The following is a 19,996-nucleotide window of genomic DNA, read 5'->3' as shown; positions in this document are numbered from 1 at the left end:
GTTTTTTTTCTTTTTTTCCTTTTTTAAAATAAGCTCAACCCGTTATTTATTTAGATGATTTTTTAAAACTCTTTCATCTTAATATTTCATAGAAAAGAAATATTTTCACAATGTTGTCAGTATTTTAATTTTATCATTCGTATAATGGTCGCTTCCCCCCTCGTTAAAATATTGATTTAGATGGTTTAAATTTATGATAGTTATCAGGGTTTTTTTAGTCGTCGTTCAAAATATAAAGGGATTATTATGCTAAAACTCTAATATTTTATAAGTTTTGATGTTGTATTTCACCCAAATAGTTTAAGAAAGAAATTATTTTTATATACGATTCAACATTTTTTAATTCAAATGAGCTTAATTAAACACCCTACTACTCCACTTGATAAGTTGATAGAATTGTGACCACCATTTGATATCAGCATGGACAGGAAAGCACAACGAAATTTAAAGTTTTGTCAATTAATCTAACATCAATAGCTAAATACATAAGCCTATGACCTTTCGAGTAAAGGATCGTGCACGAAACATAAAATAACCACGAGTAGGGATAATCAAATTATACATGTATTAGTTTATTTTAATTAAATATTTTTACACAATTAAATCAATCTTATTAAATTAATAGAGTTTGATGTGAGCAAAAAATCCAACTTGAGATCATTTGAGTCTCGATGAAAGTTTCCATGAGAATTGGGGGTGATTTAAGCAATTGGTGAAGAGTTGTTGCTTCTATCACCAAATTCCCAACCATCTTCTAATTCAATATTTCTATGAAGGATTGTTTGAGGTGAATAGAAGCTTGGTGGATGCGGTTAGTGCAGGTGCTTTATATGACAAAGTTCCTATCGAAGCACGCAAACTAATCGCAACAATGGCGGCTAATAATCAACAATTCAGTAGTAGAAACAACAACCCCACGAAGGGTAAACAAGGTAAATACTTCTATTGATGAACGTTTAGATAAACTTACTTCTCTTGTTGAAACATTCAACAAGTCAAGACTTGTGGGATATGTATATCTTCGGGACATTGGACCGATGTTTGTCCTTACACTTCACGAAGAATCAACCGTACATGCTGACACCATCGGTGGATTTTTCGGGCAACAACAAAGGAGATATGACCCCTTTTTCAATACCTATAATCCCAGATGGTGAGATTACCCAAATTTGAAGTATGACAATCAACCTCAAAACTTTCAAAGGGTTCCACACCAACAACTACCACCACCACCTCGAACCAATCACAATAATAGTATGCCCCTGGAGGATATCGTGAAGACACTCGCCTTGAGCACCCAACAATTCCAACAAGAAACTCATAAATTCCGCTTGAGCATACAAAATTTGAAATCCCAAATGAGCCAACTAGCCTCCTTCGTCAGCCGCTTGGAATCTCAAGGTAAGTTGCCCTCTCAAACTATTATTAATTCTAAACAAAACGTTAGTTCTATTAATTTATGCAGTGGAACAGAGTTACAACTCGAAAATAGCACTAGGTGTGGGCACACACAACAGGGCAAAACAAATGATGCACTCAAAATTCCTTCATTATCCGTTACAAAAGTATGATAATTCGACATAAAGAGTAGATGACATCAGCTTTAAAGACCATTACAAAGTCGTTACAAATAGGTTGCAAATTTTGTGAAGGATAGGGCCCTTCCAAATCTGCCTTTTCAAGCTTTTTTTCATAGTTCTAAACAAAACGTTAGTTCTATTAATTTATGCAGTGGAACAGAGTTACAACTCGAAAATAGCACTAGGTGTGGGCACACACAACAGGGCAAAACAAATGATGCACTCAAAATTCCTTCATTATCCGTTACAAAAGTATGATAATTCGACATAAAGAGTAGATGACATCAGCTTTAAAGACCATTACAAAGTCGTTACAAATAGGTTGCAAATTTTGTGAAGGATAGGGCCCTTCCAAATCTGCCTTTTCAAGCTTTTTTTCATAGTTATATATGAATGTTTTATTTATTGTTGAATACATTTTGCATTATTGAAGTTGGTATAGCATAAAAGATAACAGAAACTTCACTGATTAAATTATATATTACCCTCAGCTACCCTCTAAAATCTTTTTATTTCCTCCTTAGAATATATTATATCACAAGATATCCCAGAAATTACATTTTTGTGATTTTAAGTTTTGTATTTAAACGTTTATTTAAAAAAATAATATTTTTAATTTAACTACATATATCATGCATACAATTTTGTAAAAAAAATAACATTTTATATTCAATCACATATATAGATACTAAAATATATCACAACTATTACTCACAAAAACTACGGAGTTCATGTAGAAGTCATGGGGGTATACTTTACTATTTAAATTCGTAGTATGATGAAAACAAGAGAACGTACCTTGAATTATTGAGAGAACCTTTTGAAGAAAATTTTTGTATTGCACGACACTTACCTTATAAACCCGGCATTCTTCTTGCATCTTAGAAGCATTCATATGCAAACGTAAACAGCCTACAATGGAGAATTGACATATAAAGTTAAAACAAAGCGTATTCAAAGTCATTGTCTTAGAAATGCCACTCATGCTCTAGCCTATGCAGTTCATAAAAACTCTACCTGCAGCTCTGAAGCTCCCGTACTTGCTCCTCGGAGTTTTTAAAGGATGAGAAGCTTGGTGAACACGGGCACGTATGATTATGTGCAAAAGTGTTGTTTCATGCAGAAAAAAATTGGTACTCCAAGTACTGCAAACAAATACAAGAATCTATATTTCTACCACACCCCTTTGCTACATAAGCAGATATTATCAACACAAATCTCTAGAGATCTTCAAGAGAAGCACAAGAAAAGACAGAGTATAAATTGAAGGGAAATCCAATAGAACGAACTAAAAATCGTGGCTCTCCACTCGTTAACCCCTCTGGCTATGTAGTCTTGCTCCACAACAAGCTCTGCATACCATTTCATCTCCTTAGATTGTTGCTATGTACAACCGGAATTAATTAGAGCACATGTAGAAAAGTGAGTAAAATGCAGCCGAATATTGATTACTCGAATGAGACAACATAAAGGCAGCCACATAAAACATGAAGAGAAATATCCACAGCAGTAAATTAACTGGAAATGGTTGAAAATCTAACCAAGAATAATTTCTGAAAAAACCAACATTCTGAATATAAAAAGAAAATTAATACCAGGTAATGCTGACAAGAAATCATGATAATGATAAAAACATGTATAAGAAACATTCCTGATGAACAAAGATGAAAAGGTGGGAGCCAAGAAAACAAGAAACTTTTTACTACCATTATCACCCTTCAATTGAAGCTACCAGCCTACTATGCATGAACACAAACGCATCAGTATGAAATTCCATTCCAAGAGTTAAGCGAAACTATGCAAGAGAAAAAGAAACGAAAAACTTTTACACCAAGAATTTCAAGAATAAGAAAAACCCACAAATAACTACGCAGAAACTAAAAAAAAAATTACACATACTGTGGGTATAAATGAAGTTTCTGCATTCGTTCAATCTGCAAAGAACCCAAGGCTCCAAAGCTTCTTTTCAATGGGTTTGACTTTGTATTTTCAACGAAAACTGTTGCCTAACTATTTCTTGATTAACCCATGTGATTATCCCACCAGAAAAAACATAAGGGATTGCCTGTAAATTTATTCAAGAAAATTTCAAATCGATCTTGCTAAATATAAAAAGAAATCACTAAGCTATAATGTAGAGGATGAAATATCAAGAACTCTAAATGACTACACAAACACAGAAAAGGAAACATGCCTGATGATCAGTGGGAGCCAAGAAATGTATCACTCTCCCAAGATTTCCCAATTTCTTTAATCATCATCACCATTGTCATTGCCCCAGTCACATACACCTTCAATTGGCGGATGCCCTTCACCACCTTCAGCTATGTTCTTGCTCTCCATGCATGAAGACAGAGAAACAAAAACCTTTTACATCAAGAATTTGATCAACAATCAAAGAACCCACAAAATTTACGCAGAAACTAAAAAGGGAAGAAAAGATACATACGTTGTGGGTATGAATGAAGTTTCTGCATCCATTGGTTCAATCAAGGCCTCAAATTAAGCTTCTCCGATTTTTAATTCTATGCTGAACCACCCACTCACACTGCATGACTATTTCTTGAATAGTCCATGTGATCATCACATGAAGACAAAACAGGAGGTGTTAGAGATTCATTCAAGAAATCTGTGTAAGAGAGATGAAAAGTACCACTCAAGACTTAACTTTCAGGGCTAAGAATTTTGACGCTCCTCTTTCTTAAATACATATACAGGTTTTTTGAACGTTGAGTGTGAACAGACAGATTTTCTTGATTTGGAGGGAAATAATACCCTGATGTTGGACTCATCAAGCGCTTGTAAAGGTGGGTTGTGCCAAGCCCACTAACAATCAGACCGGCTCTTGGGTTTGTTTACCAACAAAATTTTGGATTTAAAGATATTGTGAGCATGTTGTCAATACCTGTTTGATAGAAGACAAATTATAAGTTAGTTATTACTCCAATTAGGTCTTGTAAGAACAAGATAATAACATCACACATTTAATATAAATTTATATGTGTGACACACTCAAATGTGTGTATATAATTAACTTTAAATATTAAAAACTAATTATTATTTTAAAAATATATATTAATTAGATAAATATAATAGATTGAAAAATTATTTAAAAGAATTATGAGAAATTATTTAAAAGAAAATAAGAGAACAAAAGGGGATACTGTAGAAGTTGAAAAGGGGGAAAATAGGAAGTTGAAAAAAGAGGAAACAAAAATTAAAAAAAAAAATTGACGAACAACAAAAAGATGAAACACTTAATTATAGAACTAGTGTGTGCAATTAATTTAAATTTTAAATAATATAATTATTACTTTTAAATATATATATATATATGCTATTTAATAAACAAAAATAATAATAATAATAACATAAAATTTGTGAAAAGTTATTGAGAGAAGAGTGGACGAATAAAAGAAACTGTTAAGTTGAGAGAGAGCGAATTGGAGGTTGAGAAGAGTTTAAAAATCTGTTGAAATAATTTTTAAAATAAATATATAACACACCACAAAAACATTGAGACGTTAAAGAAGTGGCCATCATTTATGATAAGGTATAGATATAGATAATAAGTTTTTTAAATCAATTACAAACTTCACATAAATAACATGATATAAACTCAATAGTCTTAATTTATCTAAAGACTTCAACATTTTACTTGAAATAAAATTTATTATCTTATCAATTTAGAAAACATCCTTATAAAATGTATCAACCTATAAACTCTCATACTTAAAAGACACCCCACTGCTTTAATGATTTGTCCCATAAAGCATGTAATAGAACGGAACTTCCATAAATAAACATGTAAGTTTGAAACCTGACATAACCACAAACTCCAGAACATAAATTTAGCTGTCTAAAAAATCAGTCTGCAAAAATGATATTCAGCAGTAAAAGCTATCTCAGAAATTCCTCTCCGAAAGCTCTTAAGCCTTGAGCCTCCCATAAAACTTCTGCTTCTCCTGGGTTGTCTGGAAGCGTCCATGTCCGAACTTGGATGAGGTGTCAATGAACTTGAGCTTAATCTCTTCAAGGGCGACACGAGAAGTCTGGTTGAGGAGTGTTTGACGAAGAGTAACAACCCTTTTCTTGGGACCAACACAGCAACCCTTGATCATCAAGTAATCATCCTTTACTACACCATAGTGAGGGAATCCACCCATGGGTGTAATATCTTTCTCAGTCCTGCATCATTTCATTTTCAAGAAAGGATCAAATACAAAGAAAGCATAATACCAGTTTATGCATTCGAACTTCAACATTTCATGATAAGTCTTATTGGTTGTCAACAATTCAGAAGCAAGTAATTGTAAGGATACTAGTTAGAGATACAAGGAAAAATTGGCAATACTGTGAACCAAATTCAGTACACCGTTCAATCCAATCAAAGAGATCACTCCACCAAATTCACAAAATTGCAAGCATTAGAGAACTCTGTAAGTTGAAATTGCCAGGCGTACTATCTTTTCTTTTTTTTCCTCATAATATAACTCAGTATAAATACCACTGCAGAAGTTAAAACTAGAAACCACCAAGTCCATGCAAATAGGAATATAACAAAGCATATTATATAAATCAGAGATGGAAACTAAAAAGACTAAAAATAAGTTGTGCAGAAAATTATACCTGTCAAACTCAGTACTGGCGGAGTGTTCTTCATTCCCTGCCTTGCCAAGTTTGTAGATCTTCTTGTTCATTTCAGTGCGGTGATGGTATCCATTCTGACCAGCCCTAGCAACTGTAAAGGAAACTCTAGCAGGATGCCAAGCACCAATACAGGCCACCTTGCGAAGACCTCTGTGCGTTTTGCGGGGTAGGCGTGTGACACCCCAACGAGTAACAACCCCTTCATAACCTTTCCCCTTTGTGACACCAATAATGTCAATCATCTCGTCTTTCTGGAATACAGCATCAATAGGGACCTGCTTCTCAAAGAAACCATATGCAAAGTCAACCTTCTGGGCAATAGTCCCACCATTCACTTGTATTTCCATCAAGTGTGCCTTCTTCTGTTTCAGCCCCTTCATCTTCCTTATCTGCATAACAGAAATGTACCACACAATTACTACCAGACCCATGGGTTTTTCTTTGGCATAGTGATTATGACCAACAGTTCTAACAAAAGGTCAAGATGTCTGTAAAGGAGACAGCAGAAAACAGGGTGTCACTTCCCCTGTTCAGCCGACAGACCTCATAATTCCTAGAGTTGGACATAAGACACAAACTATAAAAAGTATGGAGATTAAGTGTGAGATGATACCTGAGTGTGAGCCAGCACACGAATAACAGATGCATATTTTTTCAGTTTCTCCAGCTGTGCCTGGATATCCTTCTTCCCCTCATCAGTCTCCAATTTCTTTGAATACTTGGTAAAGGCCTTCTTCTTGGACTTGCACCAGTTCTTGTAGAACCTCCTCTTTACCTCCTCACTCAGATGCTGAGCCCAAACTGTGTTAAGGCAGCGCAGACCACGAGGAGTCTTCACATACCCAACCACTCCAACAATTACCATCGGAGGTGTTTCAATTATAGTAACAGCCTCACATGTCTCCTTCTTGTGAAGTTCTGTAATCAATTCCACATGAGATTTTCATTTCATGTGCTTGCTAATGAACTTTTAAACAGCATTTGGATATAGCAACAGGCAAACAACAATTGAAGTACATCCATTAAAGATATAAACGCATCAAACACCACAACGCGAAGCAAGAGAAAATTTCATCTTAGAGGAAACCACAATCTTGTAGAAAATAACAACAAATGACCCCCATTTAAATTAAATAATTTGATGATAAATGCAACATAAAGAAAACAAGGAATTGGCTCTCAGAAGACTTCTTAGAAATGTCAACAAATCATAACAGGAAAGAATATAAAAATTGACCAAAAAATAGAAATGAGATTACAGTTCATGCAGGTAAAGACTTGAGAATACGATCCAACCAGAATTATGCAGCAAAATATGGTCATATACAAACGTACACATCCATTCAATTAGAGCAATAGCCAGGCAAAAGAAATTTGGGGCGTAAATAATTTACTTGATCCAGGTTTTTCAACTTCTCTGACAATGTGGGTCATCCCAGCCTTATAACCCAAGAAAGCTGTTAACTTGCAGGGCTTGGTCGGGTCATCCTTGGGGAAAGCCTTCACTGCAATATTCAATAGGAAAATCAGCTTAGCAACCAGTAGGTGTTTCTTGAAAGAAAAACAGAGAAAAGGCCAAGGAAGCAAGCATACTACACTGTCCATCTAAAAAAATTCAAAAAAAATACAGAGTAACATGATACAAAGTACATTTGACAAATAGGGCATGTAATAACGCACACCAACAGAAACCAATTCTACAGGAACAACGGGAAAGGAAACTTCTAGGACAGATACAGCACTTAAAGAAAAACTAAGGAAGAACAGTCCAACCAAGCTTTTCTTGATAGCCAAAACTTCTACTTAATAGGCATTTGATACTCTTTCGTCCTCTCCACTGAAGTACAAGGACTTAGACAAACCATTCCGTCCAAACATTTTCAAAAGATTTTTTAGGATAATTAGATAGTTACCCTTTCCCCTGTGGCGAGCAGCCCGCTTCCTCGGGAGGAAACCGAGGGATCCATGCCTTGGGTGCTCAAACTTCCTGTGCGACATTCTTCGCCTCCTTCACTCTGAAACAATAAAACGATTAGTCAATGTTACAAAAAGAAAAAAAGACGCAACAAACAACTCCTACTCCGACATGCATAATTTAACTACAACCATTTTACCAATTAACGTTCAATACAAAAACTCTCACATGTGCAGCAGCAGTTTTCATGGATTATTAAACATAATGTGCGGAGCAAATCTCTTCACAAATGAACAAAAAAACACCTAAATTTAATGAAATATTCATAAATGAACATATTGCTCTTAAAAATAATCTAACAACTGGTTGTTTTACATGCTCACAATTCATAGCAATCCCACATCTACCTACATTCCAATCATCTAGCTGAAAAATTGGAATCAAAGAAAATGCAGCAGTAACCAATAAACATGTTGATGTGTTTCCACACGGAGAGAGAGTCTCAGAGAGCGTACCTGAAAGCTGCGCTGGAGGATTTAGGCTTTACCAGTGAGAGGAAAACCCTACTGCACTGGGCTCTCAGAATTTATAGCATTCCGATGGTCGAATAGAATCACATTCTGGGCCATTAAGAGTTGGGCCAAAGTACGAAGCCCATTTCTCTACAAGCCCAATAACTTGAAGTCCATGTAGCCCATTTCTAATCGGCACTTTCGACCCATAAGCCCAGCCCAGTTAACTCAGTACTTCCCCAACACCACATCACCACTCTCACGAGTCGCAGCAGCAGCAGAAGAAAAAATTCCCACGCACACACGACGGGAGAGGAGGAGGAGGAGAGGAGAGTTCTGCGAGCCGCACCGGCGCCAACATTGATGGATTTCACTGTTCTGCACGAAGCACTAGCGCTCAAATCCTACGATCAGATCGCCGACATATGCGACACCCTCATGCTCCAGGTTCTCGATTAGCATTTTCGATTCTCTTATCTTTACCTATAATCCCCTTCAGAAACCTAATTTTCTCTCTCTCCTGCTTTGCCTATTTATCGATCGCAGGTTGCATCTGAGGGCGTCTCTTTTCACGAAGAATGGCCCTACGCTGTTCATCTCCTCGGTCACATTTACAGCAATGACATGTAATTTTTCCGATGTATTGATTATATGATTCGCAAACGAATTTATCAAATTTCAGTATGTTTATTTGTGTTTTAATTGTTTTTAGTGCAGGAAAGGGTTTGGATTACATAGTGGTGATGCTGATTTTTTTTGTTCTTTTGTTGTAGTAATAGTGCAAGGTTTTTGTGGAAGAAAATACCATTGACAGTAAAAGAGAGCCAGCCGGAGGTATCGGCTGTATGGAAAATTGGGCAGAGGTTGTGGATGAAGGAGTACAGTGGTGTTCATGAGGCCATTCGTGAGTTTAATTGGAGTCCACAAATTCTGGGACTTGTGGCAGCTTTTAAAGGTAAATTAATGTGTATTATAAGGCATTTATATTAGTTAATTTGAGTGTCAATAGTATTTATTTTTATAGATTCTTAGAGTATTTTTGGAGTCAATTCGAATTAAGTTCCGGGGCTTTATAGGTGGTACAATTATGGTATATTATTGCTTAGCTTAGGTACAAAGTTGCAGTAAAGAGATTAGGCTTTGGGGTGTTTGTTGTGTGGTGCATGTATGAGTGGAGCTTGTGCTTATCACATGTATACTTCATTCGCCAAATTTGAATTTGTGATTGCCTATGTGTTTCAGTTTAAGACAGTGAAAAATTTGGTACTGGAGAGACCCCTCCAACATCCCAATTATGTGGACTATCAAAGACCATTATGATTATTACGTATACCATCTGATGGTTCAAATTTCTTCGAAAGCTAAAATCCATGCTAATAACGAGGTTTAACTCCCTTCTTCATGAGTGCTGAAACTGCCGCTCTTCTTTGCAGTTTGCATGTTGGCGGGGATTAATTTGTTCAATGCCTAGCAATTAGTAAATAATTTTCTTACTACATGTGTTGTACCTTAGGTAGCTATAGATGCAACTGGTGGATCTAACATCAATGTGTGTCTCTTTGACCAATTCCTGCAAGCTTTGTGGAGAAGAACAGGGATAATTTTTGTCATATTGATACGGAATGTCAAATTCATTGATCAGCAAATTAATCTATCCATTTTTGTTTTTTCTTCTCTTATCCAGTCTAGCAGAATTCTTCGTGGAAATTGTAGTTTTTGCTTCCATATTAACTTTGATTTGTGGGACTTCAGTTTCTATTTTATTCACCATTATTTGTATATATGTATTTACTGCAGAACGTTACACTAAAAGAATGTTTGAATTGTTGCTTTCTGCGTATTCAACAATAAGCATTCAGGACACAGCGCTTTTCCTTGGGATGAATGAAGATGACGCTGCAAACTGTAAGAACCCATCCTTATACAGCTTCTAATATCAATACTCGTATTACTTGATATTCATGTGGTGCATTAGTTGGCTATGATACTCTGTTAGTTCTGTGAACTGTATGTGATATAGGTCTTAAAGCAACTGATGTCAAAACTCAGTTTACTGCATAGCTTTTATTCTCCCTATTTGCTTTTCTGTAGATTTCTTATCCTGTTGAATTTCCATCGATTGTGTTTGATTTTTTCTTCTTTGCAGATGCATTGCAACAAGGCTGGACTCTAGATCCCGCCTCTCCAATGCTAACTGTGAAGAAGCAGGCTGTTGCAACAGAGCAAAAACTGGATCCCAGTAAATTACAGCGATTGACCGAATATGTGTTCCACCTCGAACACTGATCCTGAAGATCAGACGCATATAACAGGTTTAAATCAGTTCTTCAAATGGCTTCACCGTTTTTTTTGAACCTATATGTTGTAAAACCTGGGCAATTGATAGGTGAAAAGCCGATTGAGGGTCGTTAGTTTCATCATCTGATACAAAGCTCTATGCCTTGTTTATCAGACACAAATACTGGAAGATTGTCAATGGTTTTTTGTTTGTTGTTGATCGTCTACCATTTTCCTGCCCTTTCGAGTTGTTAGATATCTTTTGCTTGTGGTTGGGTGATCATAAATGTGAATCGTGAATCCAACCCGGAAACAATTCAATCTTGATGACATGAAAAATGAAAAGTTATGCTGTTTTCTATCACAATCCGCCCCACAAATCAAGATGGCCTGATAAGACAAACGGAGAGTCGAGATCAGAAATCTGCATGTAAATGTGAAAAACGTGGTATTGATGGAAGAAAAGCAGCATCCTTAATTAAATTGTGTAACTAACTCTGTTGTGACAGAAAAACCAAGTTAGAAACATATTAATGGAAGCAAAGAAAGAAGTAGGCATGACTATTGATGTGACGTGTTTAAAACAAGTGAGAAAAAGGTGATTTCTTTGGGGTAAAAAAAAATAGTTTATAATTGAAGTTATATATAGGATAATTACAACGATTTTTCTTAAAGTTTGAAATAATTATGAATATTTTTTTATTGTTTAAAAAATTATAAATACTCTATGATGTTTAATGAAATTATGTAATCCTTGAATTGAGGTATGAAATGTCAATTTTGCTCTTATTGTATTTTTTTATTTTTTTAAATTAATAATTATAAAAAATCAAACAGAATGGATGAAAAAAATTTAAAAATTATTCACTTAATTTATAAAAAAAAATGAATAAAATTATAATTTTTAATTTACAAGAACATTTCGGTCGATTTACCATAAAAAATGAATGAAAACCTAACAGATTGAACTAATTGTTAGACGACCGTTAAAATCAGGAGGTATTAATAATTTTCAAACAACGAGATAATATTCATAATTATGTCAAATTTCAAGAGATGTCATTGTAACTTACCCCATATATATTCAATATTTTTCTATCATAAAAGATAAAAGGGATTTTTTTTTAATTTAAAAAGGAAGTCTAAATTGGTTCCTCAATTTTCTCTTGGAACCGATGACTAAGAATGGGGTTTGATTGGGTATTTTGAATCCCAACCCGACTTGCTCGGGTTCAGATAATGTTTTTGGAGCTTTTAGAAAATCAAATATTAGGTTTTCGATACTCTATTTTCATACATCAGGCTGGACTGTTAAGAGTACCTTAAGTTTTTTTAAACGTAAAATATGCATAAAGGAATATTTTAGTTTACTAGGATTTACTTTCTCATTTTTCTCCCAACTCTTTCTCCTTCCCTCTCAAATCTCTACAAAAATCCCTCTTCTTTCTTTCACATACCTTAAATTTTTAAAATATCAAAAATATCCTCAATGTGTTGTTAAAATATAAAAAATAAATAAATTTCATTATGTTGAACTTCATTCAGAAGCATTGTCTCTGATTTTCAGCATTCACTTTAAAAATAAAAAGAAAAAAAATTGGGAGCCTGACAGAGTTCGATCAGGATCGAATAGCTAAAATAGTTATCCGAAATTTTGGATATCCAACCTCAATTATTTGAATCCGCACCACCCGACTTGATATGCACCCCTACTTATAACCTATCTTTCACCAAGAATAAAAGACTAAATACAATAGGTCCATACGTGAAAATATAATACGTAAAAACCTTCCAGAATAAAAATTATATACAATACGAATTACTCAATTGGCAATTTTTTATGTTTACTATGGATAAAGTGCAAGTAATCTGAAATAAAATGGCACGCGGTTCATTACACATAAAAGGGGTTAAATGCAATTTACTTTCAAAATTTAAAAAAAAAAAAAAAAACAAATTATCCTACGTGTTTCAAAAAATGAAACAAATTTCCCTCAAGTCAACAGTTTATAAGTATTTCCATTCCTATAGTTTATGAAGAAGATTTTTTGCTTCATTTTTTAAAATATTGGATTCATTTGCTCTATATATACTTTTATTTTTTTTTCTCAGGAACATGAAAGCACTCATACACATGATGCTCTCTCATGTATTTCGTTTAACATATATACACATTTTATGTGTGTGCCACCATGAAATTGGTTGCCTCAGAAACCAAAGCTACGCAGAACCGTATGAATTCACGCTACACATACATACAGGCAGCATAGGTGCTTGAGTAGTCGAGTTTCGTTTGTACGAATACGTACATATACATATACGTACATACACACATTCGTGTATATCATGATCAACGTCCCATCTTATCTCTTACGATTGGGAACTATTGAAGTATTTCTTCATGGAAAGGGAGATCCCCACCCTTCAATATATCAAAGTCGCATTTCCAGTGTGTCTGTGTGTGTATATGTGTGTGCGGGCCATGGGAAAAAATCACTAACACATAGTAGAAAACTATATGAATTAACAGGAAAATCGCAGGCAACCTCCTTAATCACGAGATAATTAAGCTACATATAATTAATCATCCAGACTCTCTGTATATATATATACACACACAAACACACAGAATTACCAGAAGACTGAGAGAAAAAGCGTCAAATCTTGGGCCTCTTGAGAGAACGACGACTCTTGACGAAAGGCCGAGTCTCTCTATAGATATGGAGAATCGACCTCAACTTCTTTCTCCGTCTGGGTAAAGCTTCCTCCGCAGAGTTCCCCGGCGATTCTCCGGCGCTTTCGTCTCCTCTGATTCCGTCTCTAACTTCTTCTTTCCCCCACGGAAATTTCACCCAGAAAAGCTGGAAATCACCGGCGGAATCGCTTCTGAGTTGAATTAGCTGCAATACTGCGTCCATTTCCGACTTCGTGAGACTCGATTCCATCTGGGTCTCTCTTTTTTCTCCTCTTTTCTGGGATTTTTTCAGTTTTCTTCACAGATATATGGAGTGGGGGTGGGGAGGAAAATGTGGGAAGAATGCTTAATAACAGGAAGGAGGTGAAGCCCGAAAGTCGTTTGCTGCTGTTCTTGGGGTTGTTGTTGAATGACGAAATCGCCCTCGATCGGGAGATATAAAAGCTTCGGGTCAGCTGATATTTGAGTGGGGGAATAGGTAATTTCGCGTAGCGTAAAGTTGTGTGTTGTTAGTAAACAGTAAGTGTTTGTTTGGGCATTCACTAATCAGCAGCTTATGGATTAAAGCTTAAATTAATCTGTATTCCGACTTCGGGATTATTAGATTTATTACTTAGGGTGTGTTTGGTTGGGATAAAAAATGAAGAAAAAAGAAAAGTGAAAGTAAAACTGAATGTATAGAAGATAATCTTATATTTAGCTAGTAGGAAGACACGGGTTTAAAGTAAAACTCAATGTTTATGAAACTTCTCCGAAGTCCAATTTTATCTTCGTCTAAAATTATGCCGAAAAGAGGAAGTATAAGTTCAAAAACAAAGATAAAAAAATATAATTTTTATTTTTATTTACTCTATTACTCATATATATTTATATATATATATATATATATTCTCTTCAATTATTTTCTTCTTTTCGTTGATAATATCGTACACAATTTTCAAATAAAAACTAACAGAATCGCTGACAAACTACTGCATCGAAATCAACAATCAGTTAATAATCTTGTTAGTAATTTTTTTATTTATTTAGACTGAATATTTTAAGATAAATGAACAATACTCATTTTGATAAATATTTTATTAATAAAAAATATTCTTATTCTTATCTATTCTAATATATATATATATATATATATAAACACCCTCAAAGGCCACACTCACAAATGGAGGTTAATGACACCACCATCTCATTTTTTTGTGAAGCCAAAAATGTCCTTCATGATAAAATAACTAACTTATTTCTATTTTTTTAAATTTATATTAATTAATAAATTATTCTTTTCATTCTTTTGCTTTTATATATGTATGTAATATATTGATTTATATATTTTAATCTTATTTATAATATTTGTACTAATATAAAAAAAAAAAAGAAAAGCCCCAAACAATTGGCAGTTAATGACACTGTGCTAATTTTTTGTAAAGCCAAAAATGCTCTTTCAATAAAATAAATAACTTATTCAATTTTTTAAAATTTATATTAATTGATAAATTATAATTTTTTTATTTTATATTTTTATCTATGTAATGTACTGATTTATATATTTTACTTCTTATTTAAAATATATTTTAAAGCGTAAAAAATTATTTATTATATACATATAAAAATCACGTGCCAAAGGGATTAAGATTATAAAAAAAAAAAAAAAAAGGAAACTCGTGGGACCCACCTAACCCGTTTGGCCTAATTCTAATTGTTTCTGCTACTGCTAGTCTGCTACGGCTTATCCAATTCTCATTTGCGGTCTGTTTGGCACGTGTCGAATTCATTTTAAGTAATTTAGGTGAATAAATCAATTGTTATTAATTATTGATTGCTGATTATACTATATGGTTGTTGAATATTATTAATAAATAAACAATTCATCCCAGAAATATTATTATTTTGAATTATGCCAAATCTTGACTTAATTTCTTATTATTTTTAATTTTTTAATTTACTCATTTTAATTTTAATTCGATAACTTTTAAAATTGCTTAATTTTAGTCCATCAACCTAATTCCAAACAATTTTATCCTTACACAGCTTTTCAATAGCAATTTTAGTCCATGTATATCCATTCATTCTGTATCTCGTAGCTAATATTCGTCTAAAATGGTATAAGAGTCTAAGTTTGTTAAAAAAATATTTATTTATATTATGCTTAGAGCATTAAGATGAACTATCAGCTTTCATCAAAAGAGTCATGAATAAGTATTTGTATAATTAGATATAATTTTAAAAGATTGATGTAGTTTTTTTTTTCAAATCTATTTAATAAAGCATAGTGCATTCTATTTGTGTTTGTCTTTCAACATGTTACTGTCTTTATTTTTGACATAATCATACTAACTAGGCATGGCAGGCGGAGTGGACCCCGAAACTCGCCCGACCAACTCCAATTTGGACTCGGGCCCCACCTTGCCCTGGTTTGAAATTTGTTGAGCGGGTCCGACCAGCTTGACTTGTAATTTATAAAAAAGATTACGAATTAAATATTTTGTTGAGTTGTCAATACAAATTATATCATTTATGTATAAAATTATTAGATTGTAATTTTGACTATTACAATAATTATTTTTAGATTGGATCAATTCAATTTGTTATTATTCACATGGTGAACAAGTTATGAATTCATCAATTATAAATTTAAACAAAATCAATGTTTTCAATGCAATTAAACAAATAATAAGTTGAACAAATATACAACTACAAATAAATTCCATTCATTCATTTACTTAGTACTACAAATCATTGAAGTTTTCAAATTCTTAAGATATGAAAATAAATTGCATTTCAATTGTTCATATTACCCCAATCATTCATTATTAATTATTTAAATACAAATATCTTCCAAATTAATTACAAACCATAATTTTCAACTAAGTGGAGTGGGCGAATTAAAAAAATTCAAAACTCAAAACAATTTTTTTTTAAAAAATTTAATTATTATAAATGATTGTGCGAGTCCAAATCAGCTACAAAACCCGAGACCCAATTCAGAGCTCGGGAGATTCAAAAAACTTAACTCAAACTAACTCCAAAAGCTATTTCATTGGACTCAAACCCACTCTACCCGTGATTAATTCCCCTACAAAATTCGGGCTTTGGGACAAATTTAAAAAATTAAATTTGAACCAACTCGAAACCCATTTAATTAGACTCACACCCAATTCATTATAAACGAATACGAGACGAAGCCCGATTTACTTGAATCGATTGCCATGCATAACCCCTAGATGCCTCATTGGACCTACTAATATATCACGCAATCAAGTGTTATTTGTACGAGGAGGATTATAATACGTATAATAGGTGGGGGGGGGGTGTAGGTGCCACGTGAAACGTGTGTGTTGAAATGTTATTGTCATACATGGTCATCACGTTTTTTAAATGTTGAAAATGCTATTTGGATATGTATGTGCAAAATAACAAAATTAATAATATTTATACGTTTGGTTATAATACGAAGTTCATAGGAAAAAAAAACCATTTAATAAAATATGCTTTTTATTACAACAATATCAAAAAATATACATATAACAATAAAAATATTCAAAAAAAAAAAAATTCAATGAAGTTGGATATTGATAGTTACAGGTTTGTAGGACGTATTTGGTTAAATAATAAGAAGGGTATTTTTGTACGTTTACCAAATACGTACCAATTTCAGTTTTGTACGTCTCTCCACTTAATTAATAAGATAGATATTTACTCACACTCATTCATACACGGTGAATATTATAATCATTTTATGTAAAATATATACATATATGTACACATTATTGTATTTTAGCTAATTAAATATTCTTCTTACATAAATGAAACCTCAATATGAATGATAACCCAATAAACAATTACAAGAAAATATTAAACACAAATTCCAAACCAGAAACTAACAAAAATAAATTATTTCATATGCAAAAACTCATGAAATCTTGATTTATGTTACTGCAAACATAGCAGTAACAGAATGTTTAAGAATGTATGTAACTAGACCGTAGCATAGTATCAGCGCCCAACGGCGTTTGTTAAATGCTAGGGACGTAAATGGGTTGTGTCCGGCCAAGTTTGCCAAAACATAGGACCCCAACCACCAAGAATTTGTTGGAACCAGGATGTCCGAGGCAGGTTGGATCCGATAGATCAAGAACTTTTTAAAATATTCAAGGATTTAGTTTACCATGAAAAAGCAGCACGACTTAGCAAAATGTAGCATGAATGCTTTAGATTTTTAGGGAAGACATGAAAAAGGAAAGGAATAGAGTGAAGTAGCCAGATCCAATTGCAAAGGCGAAGATAGAGCAGAACTGCAGAAGCTCAATCTGGTGAGAAGCAGACAGTCATATTAAAACAATTGGACTAACAAAGTGCAACTGGAGCAGGTAACAAACAATCAAGACTGTGTAAAATAGAGGCGAGGATTGATGAGAAAGAACGGAACCTCAGACGATGGTATTTAGACACTGTAGTGAGAACAGGAGGAGGGATCCCAACAATTACACCAACTGTTATGACACGAAGCAATCAGCATTACTGTACAAAATCAAAGAACGATATTTGCAGCTTAAAATATAGAACTGTTAATGATGAAATGTAATAACCAATATGGTTTTTCAAGAAATGGTATTAGAGATGAAATAAAACAAGCACTAAGAAATTACTAACACCATGGGATGTGCTTGGGGTGATATTATCTGGTACCCAACCCGTCGACAACAACTTGCTGTAAATTCCTATAGCTTCAAACATTTTCCCTTTCATACAATGCCCCGGAATCAGTATGGTGAAAGTCATCTTATCAGGGATGCATCCCTTTGCCTCCATTTCTGCAACCATTGCATTTGCCTCGTCTATGTTCCCCGCTTTACAAAACCCATCGATCACAGGGTTGTAGATAAATGGTAGGGGGAATAATGTTGTCCTTCCAGTTCAACCGCCTCAACAAATCACGAGCCTTGTTAAACTATTCTCCTTGCACAGAGCATTAATAAAAATAGATAGAGTATATACATTAGGATAAACCTTCAGCTAGTTCATTTCATCCCAGAGCTTCATGCTGTGGTCTGTCTCTCCAAGCCGACAATGGCCGTCTATGAGAGAGGCAAAGGTCATAACATCAGGATGAAAACCACCCTTCACCATCATTTCATACATCTTCAATGCCAAAGTCAACTCACCATTTTTTCCAAAACCGTCAACGATATCATTAAAAGCAAAACAAGTTTGGTCTAATCCCACAATCCATCATCTCATAAAAAGAGTTGCAGCATCCTCCATCTCACCTTGCACTATCCAGAAATGACCAATGTGTAAATCACAACATTTGGAGAAAACTCTCATTGTAATTGAACTACTCTCAGTAATTCCTCCACTCTATCTACATTGCCAACTCTGCACAAGATCCAGACAACAAACAAAACTTCTCATGAGATCAAAAAGCTCAGAAGCCTTCTCAACCTTATCAACCGGGCACGAAGCTCGCATCACTATGTTAAAACTCAAATTATCAGGACAAAAGGCCTTGTCACCTCAACATATGACCTTCAAAGAATACAACAGCCTCATCAACCCGATTTCTACTGATTAACAAGCTTAGATATCAATTATATACAAAGGGGCTAACTATTTCTTCTCTCTGATTACACAATTCAGCTTTGGCAATCAAAATTTCTTCCACAACCCTAGATTTTCCAGCATTCGCACATGACAAAACTATAGAATCTAAAAAGCGAGTTGTCCGGCAAAAATCCGTCAACTTTCATGAAATCATACACTAAATTTAGCAGAATCGCGAAATGCCCATTCGACAGAGCGACCTCAAGAGCAAATCAAAAGCGGATTTCGAGTAAACAAAACTCAAACCTAGCCTCAAGCACTGAAAAAAAAAAAAGCTAAACGCTAAAATTGGAGTATTCAATCTATAGTTTATGTGATTAATTACGCCGAACGCTACAGAAGAATCCGACTTGTGGTAAATAATCAGAGACTTAAACACAGCAAGCGGCTGAAAGTGGTGAATCAAGTGGGAATTCGCTGAAGTAATCAAACTTGCGACCCGCATTCATGCCATTTCCACGAGCGTTGGACATAAACAAACTTGGAATAAATAACTGATTAAAAGTTAAAAATAAATTTCCTAATAATTGAGTTTCAAATTAAAATTCATAACAAATTTAGATTTTTTCTATTTTAAAGACGATAAGTTCGTATAAATGTTCATATTAAATTTAAATTTTATGTATTTTGATGGATTAATTTAAAATAAATACAAGTGCTTTTTATTTTTTATTAGCTGATTGGATCAAATCATGTTCAAGTATAATTCAATAGATCCATATCAAAGTCCACTTATGATGTTTTAGATTAATAGTAATTGACCCGAACT

At 34.0% G+C, this 19,996-nt stretch overlaps 2 protein-coding genes and 1 pseudogene across 2 annotated transcripts; 1 reads left to right on the top strand and 2 right to left on the bottom strand.

Moving 5' to 3' along the window:
- Positions 1–5,357: 5,357 nt before the first annotated feature.
- On the bottom strand, positions 5,358–8,815 carry LOC105172579 (large ribosomal subunit protein uL3). Its single transcript, XM_011094083.3, has 6 exons — positions 8,661–8,815; positions 8,144–8,245; positions 7,625–7,735; positions 6,844–7,148; positions 6,210–6,619; positions 5,358–5,768 (listed from the first exon to the last, which is right to left on the bottom strand). Exons 2-6 carry the CDS (start codon positions 8,226–8,228, stop codon positions 5,510–5,512), a joined length of 1,170 nt encoding a protein of 389 aa, XP_011092385.1. The 5' UTR covers positions 8,229–8,245; positions 8,661–8,815; the 3' UTR covers positions 5,358–5,509.
- A 96-nt stretch (positions 8,816–8,911) lies between these two features.
- LOC105172580 (COP9 signalosome complex subunit 8) lies at positions 8,912–11,174 on the top strand. The gene is made up of 5 exons (XM_011094086.3): positions 8,912–9,104; positions 9,204–9,283; positions 9,431–9,612; positions 10,455–10,562; positions 10,804–11,174. The coding sequence occupies exons 1-5, from the start codon at positions 9,021–9,023 to the stop codon at positions 10,941–10,943; spliced, it is 594 nt and encodes a 197-aa protein (XP_011092388.1). The 5' UTR covers positions 8,912–9,020; the 3' UTR covers positions 10,944–11,174.
- Positions 11,175–18,183: 7,009 nt separating this feature from the next.
- On the bottom strand, positions 18,184–19,699 carry LOC148785181 (uncharacterized; annotated as a pseudogene).
- Between the last annotated feature and the right edge of the window lie 297 nt (positions 19,700–19,996).

The sequence above is a fragment of the Sesamum indicum genome, linkage group LG10 (genome assembly GCF_026168435.1).
Source record: "Sesamum indicum cultivar Baizhima isolate 11 linkage group LG10, ASM2616843v1, whole genome shotgun sequence".
In the NCBI taxonomy this organism is placed as follows: Eukaryota; Viridiplantae; Streptophyta; class Magnoliopsida; order Lamiales; family Pedaliaceae; genus Sesamum; species Sesamum indicum.
Note: the sequence above shows the minus strand (reverse complement) of the source record. Positions and strands in the feature narration are given on the sequence as shown.

Coding starts and splice junctions, on each gene's coding strand:
- LOC105172580 (XM_011094086.3), top strand. CDS start 9,021: ATGGATTTCACTGTTCTGCACGAAGCACTAGCGCTCAAATCCTACGAT. Junction 9,284..9,430: donor CACATTTACAGCAATGACAT/GTAATTTTTCCG, acceptor CTTTTGTTGTAG/TAATAGTGCAAGGTTTTTGT. Junction 10,563..10,803: donor TGAAGATGACGCTGCAAACT/GTAAGAACCCAT, acceptor TCTTCTTTGCAG/ATGCATTGCAACAAGGCTGG.
- LOC105172579 (XM_011094083.3), bottom strand. CDS start 8,228: ATGTCGCACAGGAAGTTTGAGCACCCAAGGCATGGATCCCTCGGTTTC. Junction 7,149..7,624: donor AGTTGAAAAACCTGGATCAA/GTAAATTATTTA, acceptor AATTGATTACAG/AACTTCACAAGAAGGAGACA. Junction 6,620..6,843: donor GTGTGCTGGCTCACACTCAG/GTATCATCTCAC, acceptor TCTGTTATGCAG/ATAAGGAAGATGAAGGGGCT.